This window comes from Cynoglossus semilaevis, chromosome 15 (assembly GCF_000523025.1).
Source record: "Cynoglossus semilaevis isolate Cse_v1.0 chromosome 15, Cse_v1.0, whole genome shotgun sequence".
NCBI classification, from domain to species: domain Eukaryota; kingdom Metazoa; phylum Chordata; class Actinopteri; order Pleuronectiformes; family Cynoglossidae; genus Cynoglossus; species Cynoglossus semilaevis.
The window spans coordinates 9,103,062-9,116,619 of NC_024321.1; the positions used below are offsets into that span (position 1 = coordinate 9,103,062).

The window sequence follows — 13,558 nt, forward strand, 5'->3', positions numbered from 1 at the left end:
GTTTAGCTGTCCACGATGCATGTGTTTGATCTCTGGTCTGTTTAAAATCAGGTAGATTGTGAAGTAATAGAAAAGGCCAACTGCGGGATGTTCAAAACACAGGCTCTGTACAGCAAAGCAGGGATAACCCCTTGGCAAAAAAAAAAAGGCAAGGTGTGTCTTAGTGATTAATCTTGACATGGAGGGAACATACTTTGTTTTACTTGATTCATTTTCATCGCAATCGTGGAACAAAACGTTTAGGAATCCATGAAACGCCGTTTCTGAAATGAATGGTCCTGTCGCACATGAATGACGTAAGCACTTCGGTCCATCATGTCGGCGGAAGGCAGTGAGCAGCTCAGTGGTCACGGAGAGTTTCAAGAATCTTCAGGTTCGTGTGGAAAACCTAAATTAGTTATACATGCGCGTGTAGTGTTACGGTTATCTATGTGTTTCGGTGTCATACACTGTAATCGTATTAAATTTAAACCACAGGCTACATCGACTTAAAGACAAAATGGAAAGCTAATGTGAGGCTAATGTGGTTTTCAGCTAAATAGATTTTTATCTACAAGCTCACTGTAAACCACCAAAAAACAAAATCGAGCCCAACCAAGCAGTTTTCCATGTCCTTTCAATAACTAAATTAAGCCAATTGATCATTGTTTGGAGTTTTGTTACTGTTTGTTTCCCAAACCTGGAGGACATGCTGACTTTTTCAAAACAGTAAACATACCACAATCTCACGTGTTTGCAGTTTATAGAGGCATATTTTAAATGTTGAAATGTCAAAATGTGATAAGGTTATTTAAAGACAATGATGTCTAACAATTATGTAAAACATTTTTACATACAATTTGCTTTGCCATTTACAGTATATTAGATGGTAGTAGCACCGTGAGCTAGAACTGTTCAGTAATGATAAAGAAACTTCCATCTTCTTCTTAGATATGGAGGCCTCTGATGTTCCTGCACCGCCTCCAGTTGAAATGACTGAGATGTCAGTAGAGAACGGCAGTACTGCTGTTGACCCTGAGGCTCCTGTGGGCCCCAGCCTTCGTTCTGTCTCTGAACCTCAAGCTGCAGAAGGTGAGGAGAGTGGGAAACCTGAGTTTCATCGGCTGTGGAAAGCAGTCACTGACAATCCTTTTGACTTCACCAGCTGGACGGAGCTGCTACAATACTGCGAGCAAGAGGTTTGTCCAGAAGCACCAGACCTCTAGAGTATTTAACCACTAGCATCGCCAGATGTTGAATCCACTTTTTTTAGCCTGATGGGACTTTTTAAAAAAACTTGCTTTCCACCTGTTTAGAATCACGTCACAGCATCGCGTCAAGCACTGGAGGCATTTCTGGCTCGCTACCCACTCTGCTATGGTTACTGGAAGAAATTTGCAGATCTGGAGCGACGTGCAGGTTTTAACAGCAGAGCAGAGGAGGTACTGTGAATAAAGAGCTAGATTTTACCATTACAATTCACCATGTGGTAAATTAAATTATTTTTGTGAGTTTGTGGTGATAAAAGTCTTGTGCTGTTGTCAGGTATGTGTCCAGGGTCTTCGGGCCATTCCTTTGAGTGTGGATCTCTGGATCCATTACATCAATCTTCTGTTGGGAACTCTGGACATGAACCTGCCAGAGTCGGCGCATCGTATTCGCAGGTACTTAATATTGTTTTTTTTTTGTTTGTTTGTTTTTAATTTAAAAAAAATACACTTCTTTAATGTATGTCTATATAACATTGTTTATGGATTAGTTTAGCTATGTCTATATAACATTGTTTATGGATTTAGTTTCTTTGTTTTGTAATAGTTCACAGAAAATCAAAAATCTATGTACACCATTGGACATAAGCAGTTAACTACATGCTGCCATGTCTACAGTGACCTCAGTAGAGTTGTTAATAAATCTGTAATAACTCACATTAACACATCAATGTGTTGATATGAAGCCTTATTCAGCAGTTGTTGATTTAGTGTCTAACACCACAGTGAGTTTTCTCAGACTGTTCATAAGAATGGGACGGAAGTATCACCAATGCAGGTTATGGTTTGATGGTAAAGCCTGGCTTTGGTGAACGAAACGAAATCACGCAATTACTGACCGTCAGCGAGGTCATGTCATGGTCATGGTTACTATTAGAAAATCTGTCAATCAAACATCATGTCTACTCTAATTCCACCTTTTCTGTTTGATTTACAATGATAACTTTCTCTTTTTCTCAAAGGCAGATTGTATACGACCCAATTAACATCTCCTTGTATAGAACAAGACATGAAACTAGTGATTGAGATGCGAGCTAAAGGATAGCTCTGTCCAGTTCTTATGTGCAGTTTATGCTCAGAATGGTGTACAAAATAAAAAGTCATTTTGATGTTTTAATCGTTTCCTGATCTCATTGCCCAGTGTGTTTGAGGACGCCCTTGCGGGAGCAGGTTTGGACTTCCACTCGGACCGCCTCTGGGATTTGTATGTAGAATGGGAAAAGGAGCATGGAAACATGAGGAAGGCTGCAGCCATCTTAGACAGAGTCCTCAGAGTTCCCACTCAGCTCTACAACACACACTATGACAAGTAATGGCCACTCACATGCACCTTCTGGCTTTGTCAGTCTTTTGGTTTAGCTTCATTCTCTCTCTTGTCCCATGCTCCGTCAGGTTTAAGGAGCATCTGAACAGCCACGAGCCCAAGGCGGTGCTCTCTCCAGAAGAGTACCAAGAGCTGAGGACTCTGTGTCGTCAGAGTCAGAAGGTAGAACAGGCTGAGCAAACTCAGGAGGATAAGGCGGAGCGGCCACCAGGAGAGGAGGAGCCGGCCACACCTGAGGACACAGACACAGTGAGTAGCATCTAACCAGTTTAGTCAGTTTTTACAGAAGCGGTGAAGCCTTATTCAAATACTGGTACCATTATTTAAAATTGTGCTGATCAAGTGACCTAATGCTGCTCTAGACATTTTCTGTTCAGCTGGCTGTAAAAACTGTTAAAACAGTTTTAAAATTTAATTTTATATTATCATAAGTTTTATTAATATTGTCTGACTGACACTTTGTTTAAGAAGAAAAATGTAATTCCTTTTGGACTAAAACAGTTGAGTACACAGATGAAAATACTCTAACTGGTACTGGCTTGTAAAAATGGTGTTTGGAACGGAAACATGACAGGTGGGCGCGACAAACGGGAGGAAAATTTCTAGGTTTAAGTGATGGCACAGCTGAACTTTCGTCTTCTGTTTTTGAACTTGTGTTGTTTGATGTCATTGATTTTGATTCATTATAAAATATGACATCACCTGGTGTTAGTTCAGTAAATTTCAAAAGTCATTTTTTAATATTTGTATTGTATTTGTCAACAGTATTAACAATTATTATTAATAATATTATTGTTATTTCACTATGTTGAAGGAAGAACTGATGCAAAAGATACGGGAAGAAGTGCTGCTCCATAGAGACAAGATTTACCAGTATAACGAAGACGAAGTACGCAAGAGATGGCAATACGAAGAATCGGTGAGTTTTTTAAAAATATGTTTAAAATATAACAATGATTTGTTTTTTCTCCTTTTGTTTTTGATGCACCTACTAGATGCACCCCCCCAAAAAAACCTGCTTTGCCTTCTTTCTTCATCGAGCAGATCAAGCGGCCGTACTTCCACGTCAAGTCTCTTGACCGTATTCAACTCAGAGCCTGGCATTCTTACCTGGACTGGGAGATCGCTCAACTAAACCAAGACACAAAAAACTCCAGCCAGGGTGAGTATATCAAAAATAGCATCTCATTTGTGGCTGTTTAGCATTTGAACTTCTGAGACCACTGTCTCCACACACAGTGGATCCAAACGCAGCGTCCACACAGGGGTCAGAGGCCACAGCTCAGTCTCCTGAAGTGTCAGAGGAGACTGCAGTTCCTAAAGACGACCACAGGGTTCGTGTTCTCTTTGAGCGTTGTCTGATTGCCTGTGCTCTGTATGAGGAGTTCTGGACAAGGGTAAGTGAACATGTGTGTGTTCTTTAAAAAACTCTTTTCAACACTGAGCCAGTGCATACATTTTTTTCATGTTTGTCTGTGTGGCACAGTATATTCAGTATGTTGAGCCACAGAGTGTGGACGAGGCTCGAGCTCTTTACAGACGGGCCTGTGAGATCCACCTGCCGCACAAACCAAATATCCACATGCATTGGGCCACCTTCGAGGAGAGGCATGGTACGAAGGAGCAGAACACCTTTGTTTATTTATTAAAAATATTTCCAGATTCATTCTCTTAGAGTAAACTTTACTAACATGTATGGAGTGTATAAATATTTTTTCTCAAAGTGACATTTATCCAGCTAATACTCAGCCTCTGTCTGTCAGGTGATTCAACTGAGGCTCGGCGTGTGCTGCAGGTCTTAGAGAAAAATGTGCCTGGGTTAGCAGTGGTCCGTCTTCGCCGGGCTGCCCTGGAGAGGCGAGCAGGCGACATAAACCAATCAGAGGCCCTGTTACAGGAGGCAGTGGCTGAATCAAAAGAAAAGCCCACAATGCACGCCTTCTACTCCATTAAACTGGCCCGCCTGCTGCAAAAACTGGGCAGGGACCTCAGCAAGGCCCGCAAAGTTTTACAGGAGGCGCTGGAGATCAGTCCGGTGAGAGAACCTTCAAGGGCCCTTTTCAGCACCAAAAATACAATTTGGCCAGTAATACCATCATCAAGTTTTTATATTTCTTCTATTGCCCCTTTCTCAAAAAGATTCAAATAATGTGAAAGTAGTTTTGCTGAACTGTGAATAAAATTTATTTACTCTTTTATTTTTTTGACACCAAACTTTCAGATGGACCATCAGCTACACTCTGAGTCCCTTCAGTTTCTTATTAAATGAAAATGCCTGTGGTAATCACCTTATTTGCTGCATACACAATGTTTTGCACACCATAAATTACATCTTATATTTTTGTAAATATTGTTGTTATTGTGTCTAAAAAGAAGAGAAATCTTTAACCTGTTGTGGCTAGTTTTTCATGGCCTTTCTGCCCCTCAGGACAATGATAAACTCCATCTGAACCTGTTGGAGTTGGAGGTGTCAGGAGATCCCTGGGCCTCAGCTGAGGCGGTGCAGGAGTGTGTGACACGAGGGCTGGCAGCTCCTCTGAACCCACACTCCAAGATCCTCCTGTCACAGAGAGGCCTGCAGTTTGCAGAGGACTACGGTAACTCTATCCAAAGGTCAGAGTCCAAAGGCAGTAATTAAGCCTGCATAAAACTTCAATCGTATTGAAATGTGGCCTGAAGGAGACTGTTTATTTTGGTTGACACTGATGTTTTTTCTTTTGCTTTGTCCTCTTCAGTGTGCTGTCTATGTATGAGGGCCATCAGAAACTGCTGCAGGAGTTTGGTGGAACTAAGAGAGAAGCAGAAAATGGGTGAGATTTGAAGACAGACAAAAAGCTGTGTTTCCTCTCCCTGTTAATTGAAATAAGAACCTTTGGTCCATTGAATATCAGTTTGTTAAGGGCACCAACTCTGAAACTTTCCAAGGCAGCATTTTATAAAGCAGTATTTTGTCTCGTGCTGAAAATAGTTGTCGGGAGTGTAATACACCCCCTCCCAGACACTGATTTTTGTTTTGTGCCCACTATATGTAGATGGAATGTATAAGTACCTTAAGTACTATTGCAACTCTGTCTAATCCTTTGTCTAATTGTTATTTGGTCTTAATCCCAATTTTAACTCTAAATAAATAAATAAATCCTAAAGTCAAAAGACTTTTACTCAGTGGAGACCTGCAAAATGTGCCACAAAGACAACAATATTGTTCTAAATTAAATGTCCATACAGGTATAGCTACACTAAGGGGCAGCAGCAGTTATACACCTGGCATTTTCAAGAAATAATTTTGTTTGACTGCATTATTTTATAAACGTTTCTTCTCTGTGTTTTGTGCCTTGACCGTCATCCACTATTGTATTTTCAGGGACGAGGATCCAGAGAAACTAAGTAAAAGCGAGGACGCCTCTGCTGCCGATGTCTCCGCACAGGAAGCAACCACCATGCCACATGTTCCCATCACCACCCCCCCTCCTCCTGTGATGGGCACAGACATGAGCGCTGGTTATGGAGCATACAACAACTGGTACCAGGTGAGAACCGTTGATGTAAAACTGTTGGGTTTTTAGATATATATTTGTAAGTGGGGGCTTGAGGGTTAAGGTCAGTGTCAAATGTCAAAGTATAGGTCTCCTGATTTACTCTGTTACTTTGTCGACTCATTCTCAGCAATCCCAGTATGGCAGCTATGGTTACCCGAACACCTGGAACTACACCCAGGGCTACTACCCTTCAAGCTAAAGGGAGGGATAGATGGGCACACCAGCAGCTACAGGCAGACACTAAACCACATTGTCTGTCCTTCCTCAAAGTCCTGGTTAAACCGCTTGAGACCGGACATAAATGTGTTTAGTCAGAGCAACCTGTGGCAACGCCACAGAGTTATTTTCAATGTCTGGATTTTAATGAAAACTATTTTTGTATTTGCTTGCAATGTGATCGGATTTACTTGTTTTAAAATTATTCAGATAACACATAACTTAACAGATGCTTTACTACTTTGACATTTTATGCACCCATCATACACAAACAGCAATTGTTCTTCGTTCCTGTGTATATAAAGTTGTTTTATAGTGTAAGAACTGTCCTTTGAGTTTTTGCCTTTTAGTGATCAGGTTGGAATATTCAGCTTGTTTCACATAAAAGTAAGTTTATTACAGCCAGCAGAAGATTTAAGATGGTTAACAAAAACAACAGCTGGGTAACCGAATACTCTTGGGTTGATGCAGTGGTACCATCTCACTGGTGTGAAGGAACCATATTGACCTTCTGTTTTATTGTTTTTAAATGGCTTTTTCATTGAAGGAAACAGTTGGCATTAAGACTACATCATAAATTGTTTTCACCGTCTGCATCAATCTGCAATTGAACTCGGCAGTATCCTGGTCTGACAGAAGGTAGCGCTAAAAACCTTGCTGTACACAACGTGCATAGCATCACCAAAGGCATTGAAATCAGGCGGTGATCAAGATGGAGTAATCACCTGTCATTGATCATTTTGACTCTTAATGATATATAAAAAAAAAAAACCTTTTTCCTGTCTGTATTCACTCAGTTGTTTTATAAGTGCTGCCTGTTCTAAAAGCTCTCGTGTTTAAAGTCAGGTAAATAAAAATCTAGTCCTTTTTCAAACTCTCCAAGTCAGGTTTATTTGAAGTATATTCTTGGCAATTATATATAGACATAACTGTTCCATATTTTAAATTATAAAAAAAACTGTCAAGAATGTTGCACAATCAGGAAGATGCATCAGAATCAATTCAAGCCCTCCCAAAGATCTTTGTTACTTTGCAGGAATGGGCCAAAAAGGGAACTTTTTTATTGGTTTTTGTAAAAAAAATGTCCTCACTTTGTTCCAAATGGTCATCACTGTCCACACCAGGCCACACTTAGAGAAACTTAGTGACAAAGGGATGCCTTTAGCATTTTTTTTTCTTATCATACACAGCTCAGAGTACTGGCTTACTGATTTCAAAAATATGTCAGTTTCTGTTCTTTTCCCTGGTGTTTCTGGTGATGTAGTGGAAGTCGTGAGGTAGGCTCAGGGAGCAGATCCTCTGGATTTCACTTCTTGGCTACAAACAGCACAGCTGAAGGCACCAAATCTAAAGAGACCAAACATAAAAATACAGATATTTGATAAAATACATTTATGAAGAGGTAGCTTTTCAAATGGTCGGGATAAGTCTCTAATCCTTTTATGGTTGTAAAATCAGGATAATGAACCAGAATGTTAATGATCAATGCTTTTTAGTGCAGTACATGGTTTAGCCTAGCCTACCCCTCCCCTGAACCTTGAATGCGGGGTCACTGTAATGTAAAATGTATGTAGTGTGGTTCTTACTCAGCTCTTTCAGAGGCTTCTCCATGTCCAGTTCTGTGTAGACTTGACGGGGGTAAGGTGACAGCAGCATGAAATCCTGTCCCTCTGGTGTGTTGCCGTTCATCTGCACATAAACACGAACCGCTGCCAGAGGCTCCTGGGCCTTAAAGGATGTTGTGATGGTCGAGCCATCAAGCAGACGAATCTTTTCAGAGAGAAAAGCAGCAGAAAAAAGGCATATGGTGAGCATTTTATTTTGAAGGTTTTTCTGTTAATATCATTTGACGGAAAACCTTCAAATTTCTGGTACAAGTACTGTATTGCCAATATACCTGTATCTTAGACTCTTCATACTCCTTCTTAGAGGGTGGAGGACCCTGACTGGTTGGAGAAGTCGGGGTGGGCTGTGCAGGCCCTGGCACTGCTGGAGCTCCACCTCCAAACTAGACAAAAACAGTCATTACTATTCGACCAATGTCAGTATAATGCAAATTTAATAAGAAAGGACCAAACATAACAGCTTTACCTTTTGTGCTCTCTCCTCTCTGTCTCGTGCAATTTTGTCTTTAACCCTTTGCCTAATAAATAATGAAATACACTTTTAATATGTGCTTTAAAACAAGGCCTTGTTTTGTTTACATTTGACCATTCTTTATCAATGTACCTCTTACAATAAAATAATTTTAAAAAACTTCTACTTTTATTCTAGGGCCAAGTTTAGTTCCTGCCTGGTTCCAAAACTCACAGCCACATTTGTGATTTTTGCCTATTTAAAATATTCTTTTTCTTTTAAGTATGTGGAACTTCTTGTCTGCTACATCGTAGAAACTGCTTCAGTTTGTATTAGTTCATCTCTTCTCAAAAATACTTCACCTTGCTAATTTATCCTCCATTTTCTCCTTTCTACGCTGATCAGCGAGCTTCTTCATCTCATCGTCCTGCAGTTTTTGTCGAACCTGCTGCAGTTCTTGGCCATGCTTCCTTCTCTGCTTTTCACGATCCACCTCCTCTGCCCGTTCCCGCTCTCTCCTCTCTGCCTGCTTCGATCGCATCAGCTCTTCTAGCCTGAGAAAGGAACGGAACAAAACTCAAAATAATACTCCAATAGCGCTTCATCTGACTATCTTGTTTTACTAAACCACGCCGACCTTTTGACTTGTTCACGTTTCTCCTCCTCTGTCATTTGCATCTTTTCACCATCACTGTTCTCTGTAAAACTGCCGTCTCCAGCTATTTTCAGTAAAGAATAGAGAAAAAAAATACATTAAACAGAAAACATAAATCTTACAGCCATTGCACATATATATACAAATATATGTGTATATATATATTGCATGCACATTGACCTTCAGTGGTGTCGACTAATGATGATGGTTCTGTGCTGGACTGATTTGTTGTTTCCTCTCCCAAGATGTTTCCCACAGGCTGAACATAGGGCTCGTCAATGTCAGGATCATCTTCATGCTCCATTAACCTGAGGGAACGATGTCAGGTGTTATCATTCTAACCATTTGTATTATTCGGTTTTACTGTAGCTGTGGAATAACATAGGAAAAAGAAGAAGACTGTAGATGTGGAATAACAAACCCCAGTTTGTTTTTCCATTGCCAGACTCACCAGTCCATGGCTCGCTCTATCCCCTGATTGCCTGTGTTGGCCACTGCCCTCTCCCTAAAACATGAACAAATCAGCACAAACTGAGTTATTGTGCTGTTGCACAGTTTAGCCCAAGACCAAGTCGTATTTTTGAAAATACTCACACTCTGTTTCTGCCAAAGCCCATCTCTAGCAGGCTCTCAAGTGTCGTTAACTCTGCCATTTTTACCTGGAACGAGTTGTAAGCATGGCACTGAATAAATAAGAGACTTGATGTTTTCATTTTTGGGTACGTTTCACCACAGTCGTAATGTTAACGTCGAGTCATAGAAACATTTTCACCCAATTTAGATATATTACACTAGCATTTCAAGTAAACACAGCACCTCTGACCTCTGTGGTTCTTTCTAAAACAGCGAATCCATGTTGAAGCTATTTATTGTCACATCTAACGTTAAGGCTAAAATTAGCATTAATGTGGCTAACGTTCAAACTGCAGTAGCGAAGCTAACTGGCAAACATGAAATTAAAATGACCGGAAATAATTTAGAGGTCTCTATCTGTGTATCTACCATTATCTGTTTATATATCAGACATTTCCGATGTCAGAAGTATGATTTTATTGTTTACATAAGTAATATCGCTTCACATACAGTTGAAAACAAGCACTCACACATTCGCTAGCACCGCCTCAGCACTACGGTAGCTCACAAGGAACAAGAATGCCAGAGTAAAATCATATGAACCTTTGAACCTTTGAATTTTTTCAACCAGAACCTAGTGCGGTAATTAACGAGCACGACTGCAGACAGCTAAAACCAACAATTTTGACCTAGCAGGCCATAATTTTATATTTTTATTTCAGATCTGGTGATCCAAGAATTTGATGCAATCCCACACATGTACAGATACCGGCTTTTGTACCATTTATTAACAAGTACAGTAGAGGTTTTCAACAGGAGGTTAGCCGCCCCTAACTTTTGCTAATTTCTGACGTATACTATTTTTGTGCATATAAATGTTTACACAGTTTGTTATGTAAAGTACAATATTGATTCAAAATATTTTGTGACTAAAACTTTTAATCCACCCTATGTTTACTTTGCATTCACTGACATCACTCCATATGTTTCTGGATTCTTTGTTCTAAAACCAATTTGCCTCATAACCCAGAACAAACTGAACACACTGTACAGAGACATCCTTTCTTAGCAAAATTTAATTTAGCTGTTATTGATGTGCAAATGTTCAGGTTTCATCTCTGTTCTGACAAACTGCTACAAATACCACACTGCTTTGATAATTGTACATACAATAAGTTTATAACAAAGTCTTAATTGGAATTGTCACACATTGTATTGCATACAGGTGACACCTCAACAAGAAAATCTTTCCCTGGGAGTGTTGACAAGAAGTGAACAGAGAATGGTATGAAATAGGAAATTAAATGGGAGGAATTACCTCCTGGCATAAAAAGTATGATTTAATGAATTTAGTATCATTGAGTTGACTTGTAAGTTGTGTTGATTTTACTTAAAACATCTTAAACAAGTTGAACAGGTTAGTTGTTGTTTCCTAACAAATTATAATTATTCATCCCTTTTTCCACATTTAAATTTGTGATCTTTTTATTATACGTAAGTGCCCTACATGGCGGTCATATAAGTAGCAGATAAAACTGGGCGACAGATGTGATGCTCACAAGTGCTTTTTGAATAGTTTCAGGGCTGCACGGTGTCTTTACTTGTTTGTTCTCGAGCTTCCATGACTAAATCACATCATCGTGTTCAAACAGACTGCAATTTGCTGATTTTTATGGCTTCTGTTACATATTCACAGTAAGTGTAATGATTGATTTTTTCTCTGCCCCCACACAGTCTTAAACAGACATCTTTCACTGGTCCACCTTCACTCAGAGACAACAATCAATTCTGTCTGGTCACCTGAGCTTAACATTGTCTCTCTTTTGCACATCAAGACTTTTATCTCACCTTGTATTTTTTCTACTTTTCTCCCTCTTTTGTCACAGAACTAAATGTATGGAGTGTGCTGTATTGACATGGTAAGTATATGCTTTGATTTAAAATTTGCAAGTGAACTAAAATTATAAATGTATTCAGACTGTTTGAACTGTTTGTCCTTGTTCAATATTTGATACTGATTTATAAAACACTGTGTGGCATTTAAACAAATGTAATTTTTGTACTTGTGTGTTAATATGTGTTTGTTACTGTTTGTACATTTAATATTGGTTATTAATATTGTTTAATTAATACAGGTTAATGCTGTTTAAATAATACTGTTGCATTTGTTATTTTTTTCCAAAGATTTATAATTTGTCAACGAAGAAGGGAAAACAAGGACAATTTAATTACCCTACACAAGATTTTTGTTATATATTTGGTTGAAGATTCATGACAAATACTTGTTCTTGATGTTTGTATTTTTGCACTATTTTTGATTTACCTTTTTGAAGTGTAGTATCTATTAAAATTTCAGTGCAGTATTTTTTTTCAGGGAAAAATACATTCACAATAAATCTGTGTAAAGCATTGGATAAAGTGATTAAAGAACACCAAAAGGGCAAAGATCTTTCTACTCTAACCTGTAACTACTTTATTGCTTTGTTTTTACAGAGAGGGAGAGGTGTAAGGGTGAAAGTTCAGCCAGGATAAGTGAAGGGAGTACGTGAGACATTCTCTTTTACTGCTTTTCTCCTTTAGCCCTATCAATGCCCATGTGTAAAAGATTAATTTTAGTGGACTTAAGAATGGTATTAATTTATTCCAACACTCCTTTACACCTATCTCACCTCTGAGGGCATGACCCCGAATTTATGGGAGTCATAAGTGTTACTCAAAAGCAGTTAAAGATTAGGATCAAGAAGACCAAGGCCGTAATGGATCATCTGTTACTTTACTATGACTTTATTGGGTGTAAAATGTTTGGCCACATGATGGCTTTAATGTTAAATCTGACATATAATGTTTTGACTAGAAAAGATTAGACTCTTCCATTAAATACTCAATATCACAAATTAATTTGTGATACATATTTAAATAATTGAATAATTTTAACAAAACATGTATGCATTTGAACATTCTTCCAAAAAAAGACTCATGTTTAGAACATTTTATGAAGAAGAAAAAAACGATACGGAAATTGTGATACCTTTATTAGGTTGTGTGATGGTGGTGATTGCTGATTACCGTCTGATTTAAAACAAATGCACAATAAGAAATCACCACGAGTGGCCAAAAGATGGCAGTATTATTACCAAAGTACGTTATCAATGGTGTATTGGTGAAGTGTTATGTAATTTTGGTGATTGGGCAATTGTTGTTTTATTGCAGTGTAATAACAAGTCGATGGCTGTAGCCACAATGAAGATAAATATTACTGCATTACTCTAGTCTTTATATTGTGTTACAGGTGATAAGTAAACATGGCATGTTTTATATATAATTTTTTTTAGTTGTTTCAAGTAGTAAAAATACTGTCAGCTGTGTTGTTTCTATGGGTCTAACCAGCTGTAACAGCATCTCCATATGGAAAAACTCTGACTTCCAGTGGAGCTGCTGTTATTTCTGGGGAGCACCTTTTACCCTCAATATGCTGCTAAGCCTCCAATACACCATCTGACATTCAAATGGTAAAAGGACATATGTATTTGTAAAGGTTTTTTTAAACCCCTTTTACATTTCTTTTAAAGTACATTTCAGTTTATAGTTTTTGAGTTTATTCCTCATTTTGATGATATAATAAAGCTAATATTTAAACCTTCAACAACTTTGGTCTCTTATTTGTACATTGTTATATTATACTATTACTATTTAAAGCTCACAAAAGAACCTGAAAGTATGACTGGTACAAAAATCACCTAATCCCATCCAAGAAATACCAGTCAGTGTAAGTGTGAAAGTTAAATACAAAACTGAAAATAAAAGTAAGAACCATTATGACTATATTAAATGAATGTCATCCACAAATCCAGGACCACGAAAGCAATATCTGCTAACAGTATGTCCTTTCCATTAGTAGTGACTAATAAAATTGGTTTTCTGATCTGATCAA

General features: G+C 38.5%; 2 protein-coding genes across 6 annotated transcripts; one reads left to right on the top strand and one right to left on the bottom strand.

The window, feature by feature from the left end:
• Window positions 1-256: 256 nt before the first annotated feature.
• LOC103390811 (pre-mRNA-processing factor 39) lies at window positions 257-6,894 on the top strand. 3 transcript variants are annotated; one of them, XM_025063013.1, is made up of 15 exons: window positions 257-373; window positions 931-1,178; window positions 1,296-1,421; window positions 1,525-1,643; window positions 2,389-2,556; window positions 2,640-2,820; window positions 3,383-3,490; window positions 3,616-3,733; window positions 3,811-3,968; window positions 4,058-4,184; window positions 4,335-4,606; window positions 5,000-5,184; window positions 5,307-5,381; window positions 5,933-6,098; window positions 6,235-6,894. In XM_025063013.1, exons 1-15 carry the CDS (start codon window positions 316-318, stop codon window positions 6,304-6,306), a joined length of 2,181 nt encoding a protein of 726 aa, XP_024918781.1. In that variant the 5' UTR covers window positions 257-315; the 3' UTR covers window positions 6,307-6,894. The 3 variants fall into 3 exon arrangements, 2 of the variants coding, with proteins under 2 accessions (XP_024918781.1, XP_008325063.1); XM_008326841.3 differs by having other exon boundaries at window positions 3,386-3,490; XR_003051918.1 differs by lacking the exons at window positions 5,307-5,381; window positions 5,933-6,098; window positions 6,235-6,894 and having other exon boundaries at window positions 4,335-4,851; window positions 5,000-5,021.
• A 294-nt stretch (window positions 6,895-7,188) lies between these two features.
• Window positions 7,189-10,261, bottom strand: ubxn1 (UBX domain protein 1). 3 transcript variants are annotated; one of them, XM_008326842.3, is made up of 10 exons: window positions 10,158-10,261; window positions 9,649-9,713; window positions 9,506-9,559; window positions 9,235-9,362; window positions 9,037-9,118; window positions 8,762-8,953; window positions 8,415-8,466; window positions 8,221-8,331; window positions 7,910-8,093; window positions 7,189-7,670 (listed from the first exon to the last, which is right to left on the bottom strand). In XM_008326842.3, the coding sequence occupies exons 2-10, from the start codon at window positions 9,705-9,707 to the stop codon at window positions 7,630-7,632; spliced, it is 903 nt and encodes a 300-aa protein (XP_008325064.1). In that variant the 5' UTR covers window positions 9,708-9,713; window positions 10,158-10,261; the 3' UTR covers window positions 7,189-7,629. The 3 variants fall into 3 exon arrangements, with proteins under 3 accessions (XP_008325064.1, XP_016895025.1, XP_016895026.1); XM_017039536.2 differs by having other exon boundaries at window positions 10,138-10,175; XM_017039537.2 differs by lacking the exon at window positions 10,158-10,261 and adding an exon at window positions 9,878-10,108.
• Window positions 10,262-13,558: the final 3,297 nt, after the last annotated feature.

Coding starts and splice junctions, on each gene's coding strand:
- LOC103390811 (XM_025063013.1), top strand. CDS start 316: ATGTCGGCGGAAGGCAGTGAGCAGCTCAGTGGTCACGGAGAGTTTCAA. Junction 1,644..2,388: donor TCGGCGCATCGTATTCGCAG/GTACTTAATATT, acceptor CTCATTGCCCAG/TGTGTTTGAGGACGCCCTTG. Junction 5,185..5,306: donor TACGGTAACTCTATCCAAAG/GTCAGAGTCCAA, acceptor TGTCCTCTTCAG/TGTGCTGTCTATGTATGAGG.
- ubxn1 (XM_017039536.2), bottom strand. CDS start 10,161: ATGTGTGAGTGCTTGTTTTCAACT. Junction 9,363..9,505: donor ATAGAGCGAGCCATGGACTG/GTGAGTCTGGCA, acceptor TCGTTCCCTCAG/GTTAATGGAGCATGAAGATG. Junction 8,332..8,414: donor GAGAGGAGAGAGCACAAAAG/GTAAAGCTGTTA, acceptor GTTTTTGTCTAG/TTTGGAGGTGGAGCTCCAGC.